General features: G+C 41.3%; 1 protein-coding gene across 1 annotated transcript in view; it reads right to left on the reverse strand.

Annotated features, from left to right (window-relative positions):
* Positions 1-26,251, reverse strand: part of LOC138960912 (glutamate receptor ionotropic, kainate 2-like) — a 102,549-nt gene that overhangs the window by 45,790 nt on the left and 30,508 nt on the right. Inside the window, exons 4-9 of the mRNA XM_070332545.1 lie at positions 16,140-16,315; positions 15,462-15,515; positions 11,563-11,736; positions 10,646-10,798; positions 4,944-5,045; positions 2,865-2,966 (exon numbers count right to left, since the gene is read on the reverse strand). Coding sequence (XP_070188646.1) covers positions 2,865-2,966; positions 4,944-5,045; positions 10,646-10,798; positions 11,563-11,736; positions 15,462-15,515; positions 16,140-16,315 — 761 coding nt within the window. The remainder of the gene's footprint in view (positions 1-2,864; positions 2,967-4,943; positions 5,046-10,645; positions 10,799-11,562; positions 11,737-15,461; positions 15,516-16,139; positions 16,316-26,251) is intronic.

Here is a 26,251-nt window from a genome sequence, read left to right on the forward strand (position 1 = left end):
AGGTATGTATTCCATGTATTCCATGACCTTCCTGCGCCATGAGCGTGTTTTGTGGAAATAAACTGATAACCGTTTAATTCACAACAAAACAAAATGACTGCTGCCTTCAATATGAAAGATATATTCGTTTGCACTGATTACAGCAAGGAATTGAATTTCAATATATCAGTACACAAACCAAAATCCATGTGTATCTTGTGTAATGTGTCTGTATTAGGCACATTGGGTGCAACAATAACAATATGTGATTGCTTGCCTACACACACGAAAAACGTTCACCAAAGCAATATATCGAAATATCTGAACGGACTGATGACAGAACTGTCATAAAACACGGCGAACAAGTATACCATAAACTATGCTTATGCCATTGAGAAGACGACCACGTGGAGTACATACTGAAAACAAGTAAAAACCAAAATCACAAGAAAACTGACCCAAATAAAGGACGAGGAAGTGAACTGACATTCAAATATGAAGCATACAATATGGTGGTTTTAATTTTGCTTCAAATCATTTTACATTACCTGCTATTCAGACTTGGTCGTGTGACAGACGTTTTCTTCCACACGAGATTACGTTGATTGTCTAACGAAGCCGTCAGGCTGAGTTAGACATCAGCTAATCGAGTGTGGAAGAAAACTCTGTCACACGACCAAGTCGGAATAGCATTTATGTCTCACAGCTTCAACAGAGGAGAGAACAAACACGTTTTGCGTACTCAGGCTTGATAAACCTAAACACAGGAGCAGCCATTGTGGAGAGATCTACTTTTTGACGAAAGTGACCGAACAACTATGAATGACGTCTCGGTATATGTGAATGACGTCACAGTCATCGTCACAGTCTGTATCTTTTGAAGCATCGCAATCTTCATGACGTCTTTCTGTGTCTGCATCCGCGAAATGTTTGTTCTTTCCGGGATCTTTGTCATCTATGTTCATAACTCTGTCCTTCTAGATTCAGACTAACAAGCCTCGTGAGCGAGCCACTTTCCAAGGGCAGCTAAATTCGCGTATGGAAACAGTTCTGTCGTCTGGGATGCCGTTTTCAGTATTCTCAGCGTTGAAGAATTTGTAAAGAGAGGAAACGATAACAGCAGGAGAAATAAAAGTCGTGTGTGCATTTTGGGGCTTTTGGAGGGACGATTTCGAGTTTGAATCCGTTCGTGTATGCGCACATGCTCCAAAGCGTGTAACATACAATCGTACACATGTTTGCTTTAGTAGTGGCAAAGAAGGAAAGCGTGTGACATGAAGTTATGATTGCCCTTGGCTATGTTGAGGAAAGGACTCTTTGGGACATATCTCATGAAGTTTGAACAATTCCTAAAACCTGACGTACGAAAAACAAGTCGCGTAAGGCGAAAATACAACATTTAGTCAAGTAGCTGTCGAACTCACAGAATGAAACTGAACGCAACGCAACGCAGCAAGACCGTATACTCGTAGCATCGTCACTCCACCGCCCGTGGCAAAGGCAGTGCCCGTGGAATTGACAAGAAGAGCGGGGTATTCGTTGCGCTGAGAAGGATAGCACGCTTTTCTGTACCTCTCTTCGTTTTAACTTTCTGAGCGTGTTTTTAATCCAAACATATCATATCTATATGTTTTTGGAATCAGGAACCGACAAGGAATAAGATGAAAGTGTTTTTAAATTGATTTCGAAAAAAAAATTTGATAATAATTTTTATATATTTAATTTTCAGAGCTTGTTTTTAATCCGAATATAACATATTTATATGTTTTTGGAATCAGCAAATGATGGAGAATAAGATAAACGTAAATTTGGATCGTTTTATAAATTGTGGTTTTTTTTTTACAATTTTCAGATTTTTAATGACCAAAGTCATTAATTAATTTTTAAGCCACCAAGCTGAAATGCAATACCGAAGTCCGGGCTTCGTCGAAGATTACTTGACCAAAATGTCAACCAATTTGGTTGAAAAATGAGGGCGTGACAGTGCCGCCTCAACTTTCACGAAAAGCCGGATATGACGTCATCAAAGATATTTATCAAAAAAATGAAAAAAACGTATGGGGATTTCATACCCAGGAACTCTCATGTCAAATTTCATAAAGATCGGTCCAGTAGTTTAGTCTGAATCGCTCTACACACACACACACAGACAGACACACACACGCACATACACCACGACCCTCGTCTCGATTCCCCCCTCGATGTTAAAACATTTAGTCATAACTTGACTAAATGTAAAAAGGACCGAATTGTTGCTTTTTTACCACCAAGGCAGAAAGCATGCAGAGATCGTGTCGTCAGAGAAAAATAAAAAATGGAAAGAGCAATTATTCTCCCAACACGTGGGGTGTAATCTAGACAAAGCAAACCAAAATCGCTATCAAGCGGGTGATTAATAAGCTTAAGTAAGCACGTATAATTACGTATAATAATAATAATAATAATAATAATAATAATAATAATAATAATAATAATAATAATAATAATAACTGGACATTGTTAAGTGCCTAACCTATGGCTCTAGGCCCTTTACAAAAGAACATATACAGAATAGAACAATTAAATGTACAACCTACATAAAACAATCCATACGGACAAAAATCACCACATGTACTGTTCACACAATATTCATATATGCTATACACACTATATATACACACACATATGACCCTTGCTCTGAACACGGTCAAATAGAACACACACAAAAACCACACATTCTACAAACAAATGTCAAAACGGTAACCGTGGGTAAAAAAAATATTTATAAAAAAATAGAATGAAGCGTCATAGAATGATATTTGGCCGTGTCCAACGTTTAAAAAAAGTAACTGCATTCGTTCGGTGAACAAAAACAAATTCAACACATTTCAAAATCCATATCTCACCATGACAGAAGTGACGACAAGAGTCTTGTTGCCAAAGGGCAGCCCGTTACCATCCACTACAGCGCTCATGTTAATACCTGTTGTATACTTCCACGTTCCTCCCTGTGAAAGAAAATAAAACAAACGTTGAATAGAGGTGCATTTTCTGACTCTATAGCATTCAGGAGAACACAGTGTTCCTGCTTCTGCGTGGATCTCCTGGGTCAGCAAAGACAATCAAAATATCCACGCGTCGAGAGCAATGGAAGTACGAAGAATGTGGAAGTGGTGAATTCTCAACAGGCAGGCTGATTCGCACAAACTAACTCTCTCTCTCTCTCTCTCTCTCTCTCTCTCTCTCTCTCTCTCTCTCTCTCTCTCTCTCTCTCTCTCTCTCTCTCTCTCTCTCTCTCTCTCTCTCTCGCTCTTTCTATCTCTATTTCTTGCTTTCTCTCTCTCTCTCTCTCTCTCTCTCTCTCTCTCTCTCTCTCTCTCTCTCTCTCTCTCTCTTTCTTTCTTGCTTTCTCTTTCTCTCTCTTTCTCTCTCTCTCTCTCTCTCTCTCTCTCTCTCTCTCTCTCTCTCTCTCTCTCTCTCTCTCTCTCTCTCTCGCTCTCTCTCTCTCTTCGACATTGTGGGATGGGGGCTGCAGTGATGTTCACTTATTGAAACTCAATTCTTTGTACCGTCGTGCTGCAAAACTTATCCTGTATGAATCGCACATGTCTACAGAAATGAAGTTAAACAGCCTTAATTTCCTTCCCCTAAAAACCCACCTTGCATACAATAAGGCTGTCTTTATGTATAAATTAGTTCATGGTGATGTGCCCAGTTATGTGCAATCCTATTTTACACATGTTACGAAGAGGTATGGGTCTCAAAATTTACTTCCTCCAATTCATCGTATAGATCTTTATAAATCCAGTTTAGCTTTTTCAGGATCATCTCTGTGGAATTCTTTGCCAATAGAAATCAAACGATCCGCATCATTAAAGGCCTATAAAAGGCAGTTGCACACACATTTGATCACACTATAAACTGCCCCTGATGTCTAGTTTCCATTGTGTACTCGGATAATGTATGCAATGCTCTTAAGTGTTTTGTTTTTTATGTTTATACTCGACCATTATTGTGATGTTTTACTAGTTTAATACTTTGATTAGATACTGTTCCTTTTAGGTATGAATTGATAGCATGTGCATGTGTGTAGGTATGCGAGCGCGCGCGAGCATGTGTGTGTATATGTGTGTATGTGTGTGTGCATGTGTGTGTGTGAGTTTGTGTGTGCGTGTGTGTGAGTTTGTGTGTGCGTGTGTGTGTATACGTTGGTGTGTGTGTATGTGTATGTGTGTGTGTGTGTGTGTGTGTATGTGCGCAGTCTTTGCTTTCGTTTACAATTATTCTCTGTATATGTTCCAAGGACAGGTTGAAAGATTAGGCTAAGCCTAAAACCTTTATCCTTATGTAATAAAGTTCTGAGTTCTGAGAGTTCTCTCTCTCTCTCTCTCTCTCTCTCTCTCTCTCTCTCTCTCTCTCTCTCTCTCTCTCTCTCTCTCTCTCTCTCTCTCTCTCTCTCTCTCTCTCTCTCTCTCTCTCTCTCTCTCTCTCTCTCTCTCTCTCTCTCTTCCTCTCTCTCTCCTCCTCCTTTCTCTCTCTATCCTGCTCTCTCTCTCTCTGTCTCTCTTTGTCTGTCTGTTTTTCTGTCTGCCTGTCTGTCTGTCTCTCTCTCAATTCTCTCTCTCTGTCTCTGTCTGTCTGTCTGTCTGTCCATCACCCCCCCCCTCTCTCTCTCGCTCTCTCTTTCACTCTCTTTCTCTATCTCTCTTTCTTTGAATACTCAAAGTGGTCACTGATGCATTTCATATCAAAACAACAAGATCATACAACCTCCTTTTTCGACAAACAACATTTCAATAAACAACTGCCCTGCAAATGTACCTTTTTTTTAAGGAGAGACCCAAAATACTCTTTTCAAATCTAAATATCAACAGCATATGAACCCTTGGTTCATTTTGGATGCCCCTCCCTCTCATCCACTAGGTCATCCCTGACCCACATTCAAACAGAATAATAATACTGTATTCACAGAAACGGGGACTCACCTTCGAAAGACCTCGAGGTTTCAGTTGTAAAATATCAAGCTTGAGGTTGTATCTCTTGCCCGCGTTCAATCGTATTTCACCTGTAAGGCCCTTTAATTTCACCTGGAAGATACAGATTGCATCAGATTAGGTTTAATTGAAAGTGTGACAATAGATGGTTGAATAAAAGCACCGCACGTCGTCATTCACATAAACATTTAATACGTAATACGAAGTCAATAAATCTTCAAACGTACCATGTTCTATAATACACTCTTCAAAAAAAGTTAAGGATCACATTTTTACAACCACGTCACACAAAACAGACAAAACCGAATTCTTTCATTTTTTTAAAATTATATAATTGAACAACCAAGGAGTAATGACAAACAAAGCAAAGATCGAACGCGGCAGCGACAATTTAGCTAGAGTGTGTCAAACGTGACAACCCTCGAAAATGGAATTCACAACAATGTGAATCAGCGTCAATAATGCGTGTGCCCTCCGTTGTGTGCTAGGCATTGAACACATCGTTGGCGCATGGAGTGGATCAGGTTGCATATGAATGCTCTGGGAACTCCATTCCACTCCTGCTGGAGCCATTGCAGCAGTTGACCCAGATTGGCAGGAGGAGGGTGATGTTGCTGTACCCGACGACAAAGCTCGTCCCACAGGTGCTCTATGGGGTTCAGGTCCGGGCTGTTGGCTGGCCACAGCATCCTGTTGACCCTGGTCTGCTGGATGAAGGTGTTTACTGCTGCAGAGCGATGGGGAGGTGCGTTGTCATCCTGAAGAATCGCACGAGGGCCGATCGCTTGGAGGGCTGGAACGACCAGGGGTTGCAGGATCTCATTCTGGTAGCGGACACTGGTCAAGTTGCCCACTACATGGTACAGAGGTGTCCTTAGACGTGTGCTGATCCCTCCCCAGACCATCACAGAGCCTCCATCAAAACGCTGTCGTTCCAGAACAGCGCCTTCTGCGAAGCGCTCTCCGCGACGCCTCCACACTCGGATGCGACCATCAGCAGGTTCCAAGCAAAAGCGGGACTCATCTGTAAACAACACCTGAGCCCACTGCTGACGTTGCCACCTCACATGTTGAGTGCACCAGGCTCGGCGAGCTGCTCGGTGATCAGCAGTCAGCGTTGTTCCTCGGACTGGACGTCTTGCACGCAAGCCAAAGTTGTGTAAGCGGTTTCGGATCGTCTGACCACTAACAACAGTGTTGGTGGTAGCTTGTAGGCGTTGCCTAATGTTGTTTGCCGTAGCCATTCTTTGTTGCATGGCCTGCCTCTAAATGAAGTGATCCTCTCTTTGTGTGGTGACTCTGGGCCGACCAGAACGTTGTCGCTCCTGCACTCTTCCAGTTGCGTGGAATCTCTGTTTTAGTCTGATGATGACAGAGGGAGCCACTGCAAGCCTCTGGGCCACTTGCCTGGCAGCAACACCGTCTTGTAGCCATCCTATTGCCCTTCCTCTATCCAAATCGCTTAGTTTTCTTCGTGGGGGCATGTTGCTACTGTGCATAATTGTGTCAGCGTGTCAACCTTTAAACACAAGCTGGTGAGCGATGTTCATAGGACCCTGTTGTAGCACGTGCATCACAACCTTTTGCCCTGGCATGCGTTCCGCAAATTCCATGGGGCTATAAAAAAAACACCCTTTTTTTCAAAATGCAGAAGCTTTAGAGAAGTCCCACAAAGGGAAATAACTCTGCCTGCCAAACAAAATTCTAGGTCAAGACTCATTGTTCATTTGTTAATTCAAACACATTAATCTTTTAATTATTATGTCGATGTTTAATTTGTTGACATAGTTTTATAATTAGATCCGTTTTTTCAACCGATCCTTAAATTTTTTTGAAGAGTGTATGTCATATTCAGAATGACACTGTTCGAGAAACCCACCAAAACTTTAATATTTAAGTGTAACAGTCTAGTTAGATAGTTAGAAGAACAAACAATCAAACCGAAAGATGTAGGGTCATATAATGCCACGCGACGTCTACCGTTTGCATCATGTACAACAGAAGACAGGGAAGCAGAACCATAATCAGCAGCAATTTCAAAGAAAGTATTTTACGTCTTCTGTAGCATAACAGCAGCGTCATTAAAGACACGCACTGCAAAAGTTTTTTTCAGTGGAGTTTTGGTTAACGTTCGTCCATCAGTCTATGTGTGTGTTTGTGTATAGGTTTGTGTGTGTGTGTGTGTGTGTGTGTGTGTGTGTGTGTGTGTGTGTGTGTGTGTGTGTGTGTGTGTGTGTGTGTGTGTGTGTGCTTGCTTGCTTGTGTGTGTACGTGCGTGTGTTCGTGCGTGCGTACATGCGTGCGTGTGTGCGGGCGTGCGTGTCCGTGTCTGGAACCTCTGGAAATGAATACATGCCTAGGCTAAAACAGAATGGCGTACAACCTAAATTTGTCAACCAGACACCGTTTGTAATGTACAGCACATGCAACGCTCCTTAAAGCAAGGGCGCAACAAATCTAATTTAGGTTACTGTCAATATTGAAGACGTGCCGTAGCAAACGAAATGACGCTGTTTGAATCACATTTTAGCTGGATATGCAAATTGGTGAATTGTTAAAGTATAGCCAGAAGGGTGTTTACACTCACACAGATCAAAATAGGTATAAGTACACGTTCAAAGAGACACGCGCATCCGAACATAAATGCAAACGCACAGGGACACATACAATTACCAAGGTTTGTCCCAAATGAGCCCATATTCACCCTTAACAAGATCTCTCCTGAGGTTTTCAAAAGAAGAGATGGGAAAAGAAACTCTGCTTTGAATTTCGAAGGCTTCAAGCCCGCTTTATAATATACTGGCTTTTTCTCCGATTGCAGTCAAAAGCGCACATAGATTTTGAACGTCGATGGCACCAACATAATTCAGTATTCACATTTTCAAAGCACTGTAACACTGCTTTATTGAAAGTCAAAATGCACTTTACAATGGTACCGGCACGGTTGGCCTAGTGGTAAGGCGTCCGCCCCGTGATCGGGAGGTCGTGGGTTCGAACCCCGGCCGGGTCATACCTAAGACTTTAACATTGGCAATCTAGTGGCTGCTCCGCCTGGCGTCTGGCATTATGGGGTTAGTGCTAGGACTGGTTGGTCCGGTGTCAGAATAATGTGACTGGGTGAGAAATGAAGCCTGTGCTGCGACTTCTGTCTTGTGTGTGGCGCAAGCACCGCCCTGATATGGCCCTTCGTGGTCGGCTGGGCGTTAAGCAAACAAACAAACAAACAAACTTTACAATGGTAGCAATCAAACGGAGACCCTCATCGGAACGTGCCCTGAATTGTCAACAAATGGTTATGGGTAGAACGACCTAACTACAGTCGAACCTGCCATGGTAACCACCTCTTGATAACGACCACCTGCCCATTACGACCAACCCAAAGAAACCACGACGAGGTTCTTTCCTATATATTATTGACATTTTATAACGACATCTATAAGGAACACTTTTGGTTGGTCTCTTTAAGGGTTTTGACTGTAGTACTTGCTTCTGTGCAAGAACCTTGACATAATCATGTCCGACCCTTGGATGCGGTTGCTCGCTTACGAGAATTCGGCAATGAATCTTCCAGCAAGCAAGTGTATTGGGGCGGCTGATGCCTCTCTCTTATCAAACAACAACAAAATCAGTTGAAAGTACCATCAGTCACGCGTACCCAAGAACGTCCCCGTTTTAATTTTTTTTACTATTTCAAAGAGATTAATATTTTAAACAAGATGTGAAGTAACAGATGTAAAGAAGGATGCAACCTTTTTACATTTAGTCAGATCAAGTCTCTTGGTGTACCCTTCCACAAAGCATACACCCAAATCATCTTCTATTGGGTACATTTATCGATATCACCTTCCACCGGAAAGTAAACCGAACCGAAGATTATCGCCCAAGACTACAGGCTTTCCAGGCTCGGAGCATTGGTATCGAGTTACCGCACCATCCCCCCCCCCCTTTTTTTTTAGATCAACAAACTTCTGAGATCATCAGGTCTAAAGCCCCCCGCGGGTTAGGGGAAAGAATTTACCCGATGCTCCCCAGCATGTCGTAAGAGGCGACTAACGGATTCTGTTTCTCCTTTTACCCTTGTTAAGTGTTTCTTGTATAGAATATAGTCAATGTTTGTAAAGATTTTAGTCAAGCAGTATGTAAGAAATGTTAAGTCCTTTGTACTGGAAACTTGCATTCTCCCAGTGAGGTCATATATTGTACTACGTTGCAAGCCCCTGGAGCAAATTTTTGATTAGTGCTTTTGTGAACAAGAAACAAATTATTGACAAGTCCCCGTCGCGATAAAACCTTCGTGGTTGAAAACGACGTTAAACACCAAATAAAGAAAAGAAAGATCAGGTCTAAAACCGGATGGAGTCTTACAATGGAATCGAAGATTACCGTCAACGACTACAGGCTCGTTTAAAACGAGGAACATTGTTTTACAGTGGTATCCTGCTTTTCAGACCACCAACTATCTGAGATAATCAGGTCCAAACATGGAGGGAGTCTGCAAATGGAGGTATAATTACTGGGGATATAAACTGAAAAACCGAGAAAGCAAAGTCTTCACAGGTGGGAAGTCTTAACTCCGGGATGGAGGGGTGGGGTGGAGGGGGGGGGTGCGGGAAAGGTTCCAATGTGATCTCTTTTTCGATACTTCCAATTTGTCCTCGCGAGTCTCTACAACAAACATCGATTACTTCAAGGTTAGAGGGGATTCTGACTAAGCAAACAGACCCATCTTTTCACTTGTAAGCTCTTGCGAGGGAAATGGGATGAGTTTCCGATTGCTTTTTATCTTGTGCATACACTTCATTATAATCCCCTCTGGGTAAAATACTTAGAGGTTAATGCCCGTCCCACGAAGTATTTAAGACAGGGATATGAAAGTGATACAGACTCCGCGTGAGTGTTGAACAGAACGGTAAAACGACACCGTAGATAGACTCTAGATGATTGCAGACAGATGTCTGTGAATCTGATTCTGCAGAGATTTCTGTACAAACGCAATTCGTAAAATGAAGATCGTATTCGCTTAATGGAGGACTGGGGACATCTTTTTTGAACGTCAACATACGGAAATGCATGTAACTTTCCTGAACTTTTGCGGACAGGACAAATTCTTCTATGAAAATTGAAGCCAATAAAATTTGAGTTGAGTTGAGTTGAGTTGAGGCGAGGAGGCGGGGGGGGGGGGGGGTGTAAGTGCGTATGAGCCTATTTTAAATCTCTACTACGATAGCAGCTACTTGACGTATTCAGATACCTACAATCACATTTCTGGAGATATGAAGCTATCATTCATAATGTTGCATGTTGTAAACGTAATTAGAATGAGACATGTAACGCGCGCAAATACTTGTGAATGTTGTGCGTAAAATAATTATATACATACATGAACATCCACACAGAAAAATGAATTTCAGTGCAATGAAACCCTACACCGTTTTACAACAATCACAATATGAGTAAATCAGGTCTCAAAAGAAAAAGGAGTTTTACACTAGACGAGTATTTACATGATACGAAGAGAACATTTGAAAAGGGCAAGGTTCTAAAAGGGATAAGCCTTTAATCTTAATACACAGTAATACAAACCCTGAGCATGCCACAGAATATTACATTAACAAGTTCCAAGATGTCCACGCTGCACTTGATAGACGGGCTTATAACTCTTTAAGTGTTGCTATGTATATGGATATACATACCTGGTTTAAATATGTATTAAGTGTGTGCCCTGACGACCACTGAACTGGAAAATCACAGCTGGCGTTGGGGGGTAGCAGTGTCGACACCTGGTTGTAGTCTTCCAGCGCATGCGCCAATAAGTACACTGCATCATACATCAGCGCCACCTCATGCTGAAAACAACAATCTAGTATAATTATGTTAGAATTATGGAGATCCATAGCATCGTCATAATCATCATCATCATCATCATCTCATTAATCTCAACAACAACAACAACAACAACAACAACAACAACAACAACAACAACAACAACAACAACAACAACAACAACAACAACAAACTCTGATATGCAATGTTTAACACTTAACTGACCCGTTAAATCCTGTTACCTTGGGTAAGATAAGCTTTCTACTCCGACACATACGGTAGCCTGGATAATTCTTGCGCAGCATAGGATTTTTTCTGAATCAAATTCTTGGATTTATATAGGTGCTCTTGTTTTTAATGAATACCCGAAGCTCATGTTCAAGTATTTTTTATCCAACGGAGCTGCAGCTGTGTCAGACTTTGCAGAATTTTCCTCAGAATTCAATCGCTAACGTGAACATTCAGTTTGTAAAACAAACCATGAGTGAAAGAAAGACATGGACATGGATAAGCTGGGTAATCACAACTGGTGTTGAGTTTTAATTATTATAATTCTTCTGCGTTCATGGGCTTAAACTCCCACGCACACTCGTGTTTTTGCACGAGTAGGGTTTTTACATGTATGACCGTGTTTACCCCGCCATTTAGGCAGCCATACGCCGCGTTCGGGGGATGCATGCATGCTAGGTATTTTCATGTTTCTATAACCCACCGAACTCTGACATGGAGTAAAGGATCTTTTCCGTGCACAATTTCTAACGCGAAAATTCAGTTGTTCAACACGTACCCTGAGTGAAAGAAAGCCCGTGGTGTTGAGAAGCTGAAGGTCGGTCTGCAGCTCATATATCTCCATGTCGCGGATGATGGCTTGAGTGTGCTTGTCCTCGGGGTCTACGATGCGGAACCCCGTCAGGTTCACGTAGTTGTGGCGAAAATCCTCCATGTCTATGCTCTCAATATCCTGCAAAAGCAATGTCAAGGTCGTCAAAAGACATCCTGCGAAAATAAGGTAAAGGTCATTGGAAGATATGTCCATATTCGAATCCCCGTCAGGTTAACGTAGTTGTGGCGAACATTCTCTATGTCCATGATCTCAATGTCCTGCAAAAGCAATGCCAAGGTCGTCCAAAAAATGCTGCAAAAACAAGGTGAAGGTCATTGAAAGATATTTCCATATGCGAATAACCGTCAGATTCACGTAGTTTTAGCGAATACCCTCCATGTCTATATATATATGCTCTCAATGTCCTGCAAAAGCAATGTCAAGGTCATCAAAAGAAGCATGGTAAATGTCATTGAAAGAATGTCCATAACCGAATCCCTGTCAAGTTCACATGGTTGTCATGGAAATGTGTTCTGTATGCGCATATGCTCTCAATGTCCCGCAAAAGCAAATAAGGTGCACAATTATGTCTTTGACAAAGAAGCAAACGAACTAACAAACGAAGGGCCAAAACACATTGCTTGGAATGACATTACCATGGAGAATGCTTGTAAAGGACTGGGTGGCCGAGTGGTAACGCACTTGCGCTCGGAAGCGAGAGGTTGCGAGTTCGACCCTGGGTCAGGGCGTTAGCAATTTTCTCCCCCCTTTCCTAACCTAGGTGGTGGGTTCAAGTGCTAGTCTTTCGGATGAGACGAAAAACCGAGGTCCCTTCGTGTACACTACATTGGGGTGTGCACGTTAAAGATCCCACGATTGACAAAAGGTCTTTCCTGGCAAAATTGTATAGGCATAGATAAAAATGTCCACCAAAATACCCGTGTGACTTGGAATAATAGGCCGTGAAAAGTAGGATATGCGCCGAAATGGCTGCGATCTGCTGGCCGATGTGAATGCGTGATGTATTGTGTAAAAAAATTCTATCTCACACGGCATAAATAAATCCCTGCGGCTTGATTATGTGCTCGATATAAATTGCATTAAATAAAAATAAAAAAATAAAAAAATAAAAAATCCCTGCGCTTAGAACTGTACCCACGGAATACGCGCGATATAAGCCTCATATTGATTGATTGATTGATAAAGAACTTGTGATACAAATGTTCCCTAGAAGCTGTCACAAGAAGCGAGTTGATCATAACAGTTTGTAAAACCTGTGTAAGTTACAATTACTTTTGACGAACAAACAAATATACAAAGAAGGGGTAAAACTAGAAATTCATTTAAAAGAGAGTTTTCAATTAACTTCAGATGAACATTTTCACTGCTCTGTTACAGCAGGGGATTTGATTATTTCAATGTGTGGAAGTTATAAAATGTAACAGTTATGTGTGACAAACTAAAAGTCAAACGAACGAACGAACAAAGAAACAAAGGGATTAAATCAGTTCGTCACGATGTAGAGTGCTTATAACGGGTTTCTTATGAAACTGTCTAATGTACTCTCTGAGCGGACTGTTAGGCTACAAATGTGACCCTCCACCACAGAATGAGTCACATGTCACCTTTGCATGATTTTCATATTTTTACATTTTCTTAAAGAGTTTTTTATGCTTTATCCAGTGGTGAAAACCGTTTCAGAAAAGAGCACACACTGTTACAAGACACTCCCCGGACTTATATTAAGCCTAGCGCAGAACCGCGCGAGGTTTGTTTGTTAGGACACAACATAAACTTGCACATTGTTCCAACTACCAAATCTTTTCGTTTTTACAACAACAACATATCGAAGAACTATTTACAAAATGATCTTGTCTAAATCATGTCTTATTTTAAAGATAGACGTCCCTGAATGTGTAATGTTTTCCTAGTATTCATCTGTTAATTGCCTCCCTTGATTTTGATTTTTGAAAAGTTCTGAGGAAAAAAGATGTGTCCTTCAAATTAATACAAGGAAAACATTGCACATTCAGTGATGACTATCTTTTAAATAAGACATGATTCAGACTTTATCATTTTAACAAATCTGTTTTCTATGTGTGTGAAAAAAGGGCAAACAGCAGGTAGTTGGAAAAAATGTCTAAGTTTAACAAAACGACAGCATCGAACGACTTGAAGCCTACTACAAATTGTTTTACGGGCGCAGCGCTAGCATGCTCCGCATGATCTACCTACTTTTCTGCTGGCCACATGGCTTCATCAAAATTAAGCGTTGGACTTCAAAGGGACCTTCAATAACCAAGGACTTTTACATCGCTGGGGAAAAGTCTGACAGACGCGTCTTTAGCAGGTAGGGATGCGCCGGAGGGTGTATCGTAACTCATCATTAAACTCCGGATCTCCTGCTGGTGTTTCCAGATTTACAGGCAGAGATTCCAGACAAATCATCGCCCCTCGTCTGGTTTCTGCTGATTCCTCAACAAGCCAGATGTACGGACTCATATCATACTCCTTTCATAGTGGTGTTTGTACTGCGTTTGATCGTCGTTGTTTTTGTTTGTGTGTAATTGGTTAGTTTGTTTGGTTGCTTGTTGGGTTGTTTGTGTGTGCGATTGGTTTGCATGTTTGTTTACGAATATTCTTGAGTTTCAAGACTCTGCTATGTTGTTCTTTTCCCCAAAATCTCTATTATTATGCATTCTTGGTTTTTAGTTTTGTTTTCGTTGTACTTCTAGCACTGAGGCAGACTTATTTCTGTTCGTAATCGTGACCTTGAGCCCTTCTTCTTCTTCTTCTTCTTCTTCGTTCGTGTTTTTTGCACGAGTGGAATTTTACGTGTATGACCGTTTTTTACCCCGCCATTTAGGCAGCCATACGCCGTTTTCGGAGGAAGCATGCTGGGTATTTTCGTGTTTCTATAACCCACCGAACTCTGACATGGATTACAGGATCTTTTTCGTGCGCACTTGGTCTTGTGCTTGCGTGTACACACGGGGGTGTTCGGACACCGAGGAGAGTCTGCACACAAAGTTGACTCTGAGAAATAAATCTCTCGCCGAACGTGGGGACGAACTCACGCTGACAGCGGCCAACTGGATACAAATCCAGCGCGCTACCGACTGAGCTACATCCCCGCCCCACCTTGAGCCCAATAACTGCTGTCTTCACTTCAAAAGCATCTATTTTCAAAGAGAGAGCGCTGTTTTTCTGCCAGTCTTTCTTCGCCTTTTCAATTAATTTACATCGTAAAACATTTATCTGGTGGTTGAACGTCTGCCTTGTACCATTTCAAAAAGTCCACAAACGGTGGGTTCACCTTCAAATCGAAGCTTAAACATTTGCCGTTTCGGAAAATCGAAATCCGAACGGCTCCTCCGCCGATAATAGATCATTTCTTGAAAACGTGCGCAAGATATCAAACGATGTCGTGAGTCAATTTTTTTGATTGTCAAAAACGATTTGAAATGTAGAAAGATTGTTCCCAATGTGCGTTCATTAAAATGTGTATCTGATACATCCGAACTATGTCTGAAAAGAAGATTAAAAATTGTGGATTTGATTAGATAGTTCAGGCACACCCTGTTTTCTGTGACATAGTTTTTTTTGCTGCAGTGCTGATTGTTTGCGTGTAGGACGTATAATTTCTGTGCACAATGTTAGTGTAAATTAACAGATCACTGCCTTTAGCGTTTGAATTTTCAACAGACAGTTGCAGAATTCGTTTCACGAAGAAACTGTCTTTTTCTGGTATGCTTTCATTTCTTCTTCTTTTTTTAATTTACTTTTTAGTACCGAAAGTGTTACGAGTGGTGAGCATGTAGTGTTTGATGTTATAATTATGTAGTTCAGATCGGTATACTCACCAGGTTTGTCAAGATGTAATGATGATAGGGGTCAATCATTCCTTCTTGCAAGGCCTGAAAAACAAAGACCTCAATGAGAATATACACCAGCGTTGTCGTAAGCGCCACTTTATCTTCATTTCAAAATATCAAAATTCTCTTGGTGGAGGAAATTTTGATACGCATGAGAGAGGAAGAGAGATTGAAAGGGAACGTGTCTGTCTGTCTGTCTGTCTGTCTGTCTGTCTGTCTGCCTGTGTTGATTAAACGCACACGAAAAGACAGCTAGCTACGCAGGGACGCAGGTCTATAGGCAGACAGGAACGCACGCACGCACGCATGTATGCATGCATGCATGCAGACAGACAGACACTCATTATTTGGAGAGAGAGTCCAGTATTGTCAACATCAAAATCAACGAGCATGTTTCTTTACTTCTTGTTCTTGGTCTCCTTCGGCAAACACTCACACGCACGCACGCACACACACACACACACACACACACACACACACACATACACACACACACACACACACACACACACACACACGCACGCACGCACACACACGCATAAACATACACACGCTCACGCACGCACACAAACATACACACACGCACAATCGCACACAAACATACACACACACTAGCACACATACACGCACACGCACAGACAGACAGACCGATAGCTAGACACTGACCATTTTGAGAAAGAGCCCAGTGGTGTCGACATCAAAGTCAACGAGCATGTTCCTCCACTTCTTGTGCTTGGCCTCCTTCAGCACGTCTCGCATGTTGCGACCGTCCACCTGGCGTACAATGATCTCCAGCCTCTGCCCGAACTGCCCGCGGATCACGTTCTGCACCTTCACCAGGTCTGCAACGGAAACAGTGACGTCAAAACATCGGCAGTTTTAATAGGTCTACAATTTCAATCACACAGTCCGCATCAGATATGTACGTTATATAGGCTTACATTTAAATGTTCTGAACTATCCGGCGTGTTGATACACAGTTACTACACAGTTACTACAATTCTGAGTGACCTGCTGCAGCACAAAAAAAAACTGGTCAACATAGGTGGGGTAGAAAGTGTTAAGGTTAAGCCTACTAAAACATGGTTACATCTCACACTAAATGACTAACTTCATTCAGTTTCAAAATCTACATTTGATTTTTTTCCTTAGTTTTTGAGCTACACAGATTTCCGTTGGTTCTCTAACTGAAGACGTTCTGTCTAGTACATTTGCATCCCTTAACTGCCTCCCTTCGTATAAGGTACGTACTTTGGTATCATCAACAAATCTAAACTCATCAATACTCAGTCAAGAGAAACAACCACCCTTTGAATTGCAGTAAGAATGATGATCGCTTCTCCTGATAAACAAAAATCTGTTTTGTTCTGATCGTTACAGCTTGTACATTATTTTTGTTAATACATTCTTCAGCAGCCAAGGGAGTAAAATAAACACAGAAGCAGAATCCAAAAAAAACTCAAAGAAAACTTCCCCACTTCCTGCGCATCCTTCTTCTCCTTAATTGCTACCGGACAAAACACCCGCTAGTATAATTCCAAGTTATTTTCAACACTCAATCGAATTAGGCTAATACATCACTGCCGCTAAAACTTCGCCGCCCAGTCACCGTGCAAGTCTTGGAGCGGACAGGAAAGTTTCTTGTCTCAAGCCGGAGGGTGTGACGACGTGAGGACAAGAAGATGAAAATGTCTGCAGGGTAATAACCGCCGTGACAGATTGCCGGCCCTTTGCTACTGACAAGGCCAATAACTACCAATTACATTTCTGCGTTTTTCTTTTTTTCAGATTCTTTTGGACCCCCCCCCCCCCCCCCCCCCACCCACCCCTGCCCAACCAAGCGACTAAACCGCATCCTCCCACCACCCCACCACCTTCTTCTCTGTAGTCCTGTTTTTACTGTGTGTGTGTGTGTGTGTGTGTGTGTGTGTGTGTATGTGTGTGTGTGTGTGTGTGTGTGTGTGAGTGTGTGTGTTTGTGTGTGTGTGTGTGTGTGGAGGGTGTGTGTTTGTTGTTATTGTTGTTGTTGTTTTTTTCTTCTTTTTTTGGGGGGGGGGGGGAGGAGGAGGAGGACCAGGGCACCAAGGCCAATATAACCACCAGTTACATTTCTGCGTCTCATTTTATTGCAGATTCTTCCTGACCCCACCCCTGTCAAACCAAGCAACTAAAACACATCCTCCCAAATGCCTACCCCCACCACCCTCCTCTCTGTAGTCCTGTCTGTCCAGTTGTTGTTGTTGTAGTTGTAGTTGTTGTTGTTGTTGTTGTTGTTGTTTGAGGGGAGGAGGGGTGGGGGCTCCAAGGCCAATAACTACCAATTCCATTTCTGCGTTTCCTTTTTACATTTAGTCAAGTTTTAACTAAAATGTTTTAACGTAGAGGGGGAAATCGAGACGAGGGTGTGGTGCTTGTATGTGTGTGTGTGTGTGTGTGTGTGTGTGTGTGTGTGTGTGTGTGTGTGTGTGTATAATGCGATTCTGAGAAACTACTGGACCGATCTTCATGAAACTTAACATGAGAGTTCCTGAGTATTACATCTCCAGATATTTTTTTAGTTTTTGGATAAATATCTTTGATGACGTCATATCCGGCTTTTTGTGAAAGTTGAGGCGGCACTGTCACGCTCTCATTTTTCAACCAATTTGGTTTAAATTTTGGTCAAGTAATGTAAAATCATATGCAACATAGATACGGGATATGTAATAGTGATACAAAAGTGACAAAACAATGATTGAAAAGACAAAGATGAGTTTGTGAGAATCAATTTCTCTCGACGATACATGAAAACCGGTCAAGGTCAGAGTGACGCTTTGGTCAGTTCGAAGCATTATCGTAAATAACACAATAATATGCAGCCATCCAGCCTAATCAGTGACTTCTATGCAAACCTAAATATAATTAGGACCGTATCAAAGATAAAAGGGACTTTGAAAGATAGAAGTTAGGTAGATATATAAAGAAAGGTATTGTATTAGAATTTGCGCCGGCAAGGTGCGCGCGCATCATCGTATCGTCTGCTATGGGATGGGTTATCCCGTTTGTACTGTACACAAGGCTGTTTCGCTATGCGATGATGAGAGTGTTTAGGGTAGCGAAGTGCACTTTGCTACATTACATTTTGTCAAGTTGTGACTAAATGTTTTAACGTAGAGGGGGGAATCGAGACGAGGGTCGTGGTGTGTGTGTGTGTGTGTGTGTGTAGAGCGATTCAGAGAAAACTACTAGACCGATCTTCATGAAACTTGACATGAGAGATCCTGAGTATGGTATCTCCATATATTTTTTTCATTTTTTTGATAAATGTCTTTGAAGACGTCATATCCGGCTTTTCGTGAAAGTTGAGGCGGCACTGTCACGCTCTCATTTTTCAACCAAATTGGTTGAAATTTTGGTCAAGTAATCTTCGACGAAGCCCGGACTTTGGTATTGCATTTCAGCTTGGAGGCTTAAACATTAATTAATGAGTTTGCTCATTAAAGTTGTTATTAAAATCGATTTTTCGCAAACAGATTTAAAATTGATTGCATCGTATTCTTCATCACATTTTGAATCTAAAAATATATACATATGTCATGTTTACTCTTAAAATGTGATCACAATTAACGAAAATAGATTAATTAATCTTACGATTAAAATTTAAGAAATAGATCCAAAAATGATTTCATCTTATTCTTTATCATTTCCTGATTCCAAAAACATATAGATATGATAGGTTGTATTCAAAACAAGCTCAGAAAGTTAACAAGAATACTGAAAAGCGCGCTTTCCTGCTTAGCACAATACGCTACTGCGCTAATCTGGCGTGTCAATATCACTACGTTTTGCACGTGGGAGGTGAGCGATTTCCTTCACGCGGGGATTGACGAAGCTGTACTGTCTTGGTGAAAAAATACAGTGCGTTCAGTTTCATCCCGTGAGTTTGACAGCTTGACTAAATGTAGTAATTTCGCCTTACGCGACTTGTTTTCTTTTTCTTACTGATCTCAAGGGAAGTGTTGCATACCTTCAAAGACAAACAGCTAAGTTTTGGACACTTTCAGCAGCAACATATTTTTTCTACGAGCATGCGTGCACAGAGAGAGAGAGAGAGAAAGAGAGAGAGAGAGAGAGAGAGAGAGAGAGAGAGAGAGAGAGAGAGAGAGAGAGAGAGAGAGAGAGAGAGAGAGAGAGAGAGAGAGAGAGAGGTTACAAACAACATTCGATTGAGAGTCAATGCAGTGACGCTTCGCGCACACACACACACACACACACACACATACATACAAATTCTCTCTCACACACACACACACACACACACACACAAACACACACACACACTCCAAAGTATTGTATGATAACAATGGTGGTTTTGCTCAGCATATTAATCGGATGGTCTTGTGGCTCCTTAGTACTTCTGCCAGCCACCATAGTAAGTGCCCCGAGGCATAGTACACACACATCGGACCCAGATAAAAGTTTGTTTTCTCGGAAGACGTGGAGCCAGTGGACTAGCTGGCACTTAGTAGGGTACACGCTTCGGACCTAGATAAACGTACACACTTCGGACCTAAATAAACGTATTTTGCCATTGAGGGGTGGAGTCAGTGGACTATGAATTACGACTAAAAAGGATTGTCCGCAGGGTACACACATCAGACGAGGATACATTTATTTTGCTTCAGATGGAGAGGCTGAGTGCTGGTTTACGACCTCAATCGATTTTCAGAGTCGATCGCAATGCACACATATATATATAGGTCTCAACTAAGACACCCATACCATAAAGAAACAACGTCAGGGTTTGCTCCCACGGTCAGATCTCAGTGAACTCTCTCAGGAATTCTTCTAACCGTCTGAGAGGAAGACTAGAAGTTTTAGACAGAAAAGGTACATGAACCTTCTTCCTCGTTTCACAGTGACCAATTATGGACACTACATACAGATCAATCCAGGATTGAGGTGCACGAAGCGAAAATGGGTGCCACCCAACTGGGTGCATGTGTACTTGTTGTGAGCATTTGTCTGTTGTATGTGTTTGTTTGCGTGTTTTTTGACTGTGCACTGTGCTGCGCTGCGAGAAAAAGGTGATTTTTTTTGTATTTTATACAAGCATGTATATGTTTGTTTGTTTGCTTAACGCCCAGCCGACCACGAAGGGCCATATCAGGGCGGTGCTGCTTTGACATATAACGTGCGCCACACACAAGACAGAAGTCGCAGCACGTACAGGCTTCATGTCTCACCCATTCACATTATTCTGACACCGGACCAACCAGTCCTAGCACTAACCCCATAATGCCAGACGCCAGGCGGAGCAGCCACTAGATTGCCAATTGTAAAGTCCTAGGTATGACCCGGCCGGGGTTCGAACCCACGATCTCCCGATCATGGGGCGGACGCCTTACCACTAGGTCAACCTTGCCGGTAGCATGTATATATGTGCTCTTTGATGAGTATTTTCCTTTTCATCTGAGACAAATTGTATTAGATGTTTATATCGTGTTGTGTTTTTGATTGAACTTGTACATTTAACTTGTAAAGCGCTTCGAGTCGTGGAGAGGCGCTATATACATGTCCATTATTATTATTATTATTATTATTATTATTATTATTATTATTATTATTATTATTATTATTATTATTATTATTATTATTATTATTATTATTATTTAAGTTATTGAGACATCCCAGTGCACTAAGGGATTTATAGAGCAAATCGAGAAAATTCATTATTGAACGAAGCGCATAGCGCTGAGTTCAATAATTATTTTCGAGATTTGCTCTATAAATCCCTTAGTGCACTGGGATTGTTTCAATAACGATATTGTCAGTACCGCCATAGAAAAAAGAAGATTCCAAACGCACATTTTGCTACGCGCATTTGAATAGGCATAACTGTGTGGTCAGGTCGTGTACAGTAAGATCTACTTTTGTGTGGGGTGTCTCAAGTGTGTCGTGCTTTCGTCACACGCATTTTAATTTCTGTTGGTAAATTCCAGTGTAGCGTTAAGCTGAACAGTGATGATCTTTCAGAGAGACCTCATTTGAACTCGGAGAAAGGACTGTGCTCTTCGTTATTTGCGATTCGAAACCTCCAGTCGAGCTTCGACGGATTGACTGTGCGGAGTGACTCCCCTTGAATTGACTCGAAGGACTCGACGGTTAGCACATTTTCAAAATAAATGTGGCATATTTCTCGTGTTGTATCTTCACTCATCGGGGAGTCTGATACTAAATATGAACGGTAAGAATGCTCTGAACCCTACACGTATTATATCCCCATCGTTTTTTCGTTCACATTTGCCCAACATGTTAATTTGCTGAACGGGATTTATGTCGTCTGCTAGTGCTACGCACTGCACTGAGTCTCATTTCAAAAACAAAAATTGCTCGTCTCGTTGCACTGAGTCTGCAAGCACGAGGCAGGCTGGTCTTATATATGCTAAGAACGTTCTAAACCCTACACGTTTTCGATTCCGATTCTTCTTGCCTTGAAATAATAGTTCGGAAACCATTCATTTACTGAACAGATGCAGTCGTATATCAGTGTAGTCTGCTACGCCGGCCGGTGCTGATTTAGCTGCTAGTCTACGTTATCAAAATAACACTTGTGTTTTCTGTTAGCTGCTGGGATTTGTATACTAACTCATCATTTGGTAATGTGGATAATAAGCTACATGCCACTAACATGGCATAATTATGAGAGGAATCTTCGCAAGTCGAAACTGAAAAATTAGACACAGCAGGTTCTATTTTTAGATTAGTGGCAACTGTAGGCGGCACAGGCGCATGCAATCTGTCAGAAAAAACCCACTTCTGCTTTTAATTAAAAAGCAGGAAATTTATGGTCATAATCATTGGTATTGTGGAGAATATAAGCTACATGTCATTAATTAATTCTGAGGATGAGAGTACAGTCTCGCTTTGGCAAAGGGTGTAAGAATACGCTCTGTGAAAAAGTTAGCGCACTCCAAGAGTGCGCTAACAGATTTAGCGCATCGCCATTAGCCAATCAACTGGTTCACATCAGTCATGTGACACCAGTACTTACTGACAATTATTATTATTATTATTATTATTATTATTATTATTATTATTATTATTATTTAAGTTATTGAGACATCCCAGTGCACTAAGGGATTTATAGAGCAAATCGAGAAAATTCATTATTGAACGAAGCGCATAGCGCTGAGTTCAATAATTATTTTCGAGATTTGCTCTATAAATCCCTTAGTGCACTGGGATTGTTTCAATAACGATATTGTCAGTACCGCCATAGAAAAAAGAAGATTCCAAACGCACATTTTGCTACGCGCATTTGAATAGGCATAACTGTGTGGTCAGGTCGTGTACAGTAAGATCTACTTTTGTGTGGGGGGTCTCAAGTGTGTCGTCTGCTAGGCTGAGCTGAACCACTGCAGTCTGCACTGAGTCTGCACGCATGAGGCAGGCTGGTAATAAGTCTTATATGGTAAGAACGTTCTGAACCCTACACGTTTTCGATTACGATTGTTCTTGCCTTGAAAAAATAATTCGGAAACCATTCATTTACTGAACTGATACAGTCGTATTTCAGTGTAGTCTGCTACGTATGACAGTCGATCGAGTCAGTCTTCCAAACTGGTCTAGCTGGTACGTTATCGGAATAACACTTGTGTTTTCTGTTAGCCGCTGGGAATTGTATACTAACTCATCATTTGGTAATGTGGATGATAAGCTACATGCCTTTAACACGGCATATGAGAAGAATCTATGCAAGTCGGCGAAAATGAGATGAAACACAGCGGCTTCTATTTTTAGATCAGTGGCACTGTGGCACAGGCACATGCAATCTGCCAGAAAAAACCCACTTGTGCTTTAATTGAGAAGCAGGGAATTTATGGTCATTTGGTATTGTGGAGAATATAAGCTACATGTCATTAATTAATTCTGAGGATGAGAGCACAGTCTCGCTTAGGCAAAGGGCGGAAGAATACGCTCTGTGGAAAAGTTAGCGCACTCCAAGAGTGCGCTAACAGTTTTAGCGCATCGCCATTAGCCAATCAACTGGTTCACATCAGTCATGTGACACTAGTACTTACTGACAATTATTATTATTATTATTATTATTATTATTATTATTATTATTATTATTATTATTATTATTATTATTATTATTATTATTATTATTATTATTATTATAGGAACAAGCCGTGGAGTTTGATTGGTTGAAATCACACCAAATCTCAATTTAAACCAATCTAAGCCCGCGGATGTGTAACCACCCAGTCTCGCTTCGTGCACCTCAGCTTTGGCTTTTACATGGGATTAGAGCATCCGTCCGTCAGGAATCATACCAAGAAGCAACAATGGCTGCTCCCAGTTAGGAATAGGAATTTCTTGCTGTATTAATCTTAATAGTTTAAAGGTTTAATAGTTAAAAGGACAGGTTGTAAGACTAACTGTGCCAAAAACCTGTATCATCATGTATTATATATATTTTTATATATCAGTCAATCAAGATCAGTCTCAAATCGACATAGGCGCCGTGTACACTACATTGGGGTGTGCACGTTAAAGATCCCACGATTGACAAAAGGGTCTTTCCTGGCAAAATTGTATAGGCATAGATAAAAAATGTCCACCAAATACCCGTGTGACTTGGAATAATAGGCCGTGAAAAGTAAATATTCGCCGTAATGGCTTGAGATTTACTGGCCGATGTGAATGCGTGATGTATTGTATAAAAACTTCCATCTCACACGGCAGAAATTAATATGTAAAGCGCTTAGAGAACGTCAAGCGCTATATAAATCTGCCATATAAATAAAAATAAATTTACAAAATCAATTCAGTCAAATTATCACTCCACACAGAAAGTAGCCAGACTGTTGATTGTTGGTATGTGTCAAAGTGGAAAGATGCTCTCAACACGTGTCAAAGGCGTTACAGACAGTGGCAGTGCATATGGATGCTTACACAAAGGGAACGGTATCTGTAAATGGACACTCATACAATCTCACATCTGACCAGGCTTTTACATATATATGATAAAACAAAAATCCTTTCAAACTTCTTGACGTATACCTTTTTACTCATGAATGACGAGATTGCATTTTGCGTTGATTTTCTGTAGTTGGTTGAAAACATTTTTTTATTACGATGATACAAATGATTCAACACAAGTTTTCTGTCCTTCTTTCTTTGTACCAATCTTTCTTTCTGAATTTCTTGTATTTTTTTGTTCTTCCTTCCTTCGATCCTAACACCTTCCTTCTTTGTTCCTTTGTTCCTTCCTTCCTTCTTTCTTTCACTTTGACACTACCAAAAAAACAAAAACTGCTTCCTGCATCTTTAGAACTTGGTTAGTAGTTAATATCTGAAACAGCCATTATAGGCGCGTTTATGTAGTTATTCATAACAAAAAAATCCCACTATACAAAGAGAACACACAGGCAATAGAAAAAAAAGAAAAAAAATTCCAAGAGAAGGGGTGGTATATGTATGTCTTACCGCAAGTATAAGCCTGGTCAGATCTGAGATGATGAGTTGAACTTTTTAAACGGGAACGAGTGTGCCTTTAAGACTTCCGTTTTGAAACATGAATATACCCAGAACGACATCCACTTCTCTTACCGCCGTAAACAACAAACATATCATCCAAGAAAAAGAACACGCAAAAATATCCAGGTCAGGTCACAAAGGACTCAGAACCCACTCTAAGCGATTGGGCACACTGTTAGGACAAGTAAATAGATTGTTATTCTGTGACAGAAACCGAACAAAACATAAGGATCGCGTCGTGCATTCACCTTTCTCACTGCCATAAACTTCGCGTAAGCTGTCGTGGGCTGAATTTGATTTAATCTGTCAGGGGATTTGAAACACCCCTGAAGACTTGGCAGGGAATTAACTATACTTTTTAACTTTCAGCACACAGTGGGCGAGCAGGTTGGTCATGCACTCACCTTAAAAATACATTGTCTTTTGTGAAAACCAATATATCAACCAGCGCAAATCCGCCCAGGCTTTTTTGCATGGGAAAAAAGTGTTTCTTCGATTGGGAACATAATAGGACAAACTAGCTTCATGTGCGCTTCGAAAGAGAGAATGCTTTATGTCCTACAGGCTAAATAGTTCGCCTCTTAAGGACAAGATATGGGTTATATGATTCGAGTTTTACGCCCTCGTGGCTTTTGACGAGATACACACGTGTATGCGTGTTTAGGTGGTATCAGACATCTGCACTTATGGCAGAATGACCGAGGTCTTTTACGTGCCATTGTGGTGACACGGGGGTGGGACATGGCTTCCGTCTCTGGGTCTGCACATAAAGTTGACCCGTGTCCGTCCCGGTGTAACACGAGAAAATTACTCCCACGAGATTTTTACTCCGGAGTAAAAATTTCGTACGAAAATGTTACTCCTTTTACGAAAAAAGTACTCCCCCATTACACGAGAAAATTACTCCCCACAACAGGTGAGTTCCGAGTAAACATTTCGTACAAAAATGTTACTCCCCAGACGAATAAATAACGAATAAATTACTTCACCCTAACACGAGCAATTTAACTTCCCATGCCAGGTGTACGAAATTTTTACTCCCTTGTCCCCTGTTAGTCTTGGTGGTGGAAGGGGTGGAAGGAGGGTAGCGCGACATTCGTTTGCGCGAGATCACATATTGGCATTATCCCTTCGCCCGCATCCCATTTTCGCGTACGAGATTTTTACTGGAAGGAAAAAAATGGGGAGTACAAATTTCGTGGAGGGAGTACTTTTTTCGTGCCTTGGGGAGTTCTTTTCTCGTACGAAAGGTG

This window comes from Littorina saxatilis, linkage group LG3 (assembly GCF_037325665.1).
Source record: "Littorina saxatilis isolate snail1 linkage group LG3, US_GU_Lsax_2.0, whole genome shotgun sequence".
Taxonomy (NCBI): Eukaryota; Metazoa; Mollusca; class Gastropoda; order Littorinimorpha; family Littorinidae; genus Littorina; species Littorina saxatilis.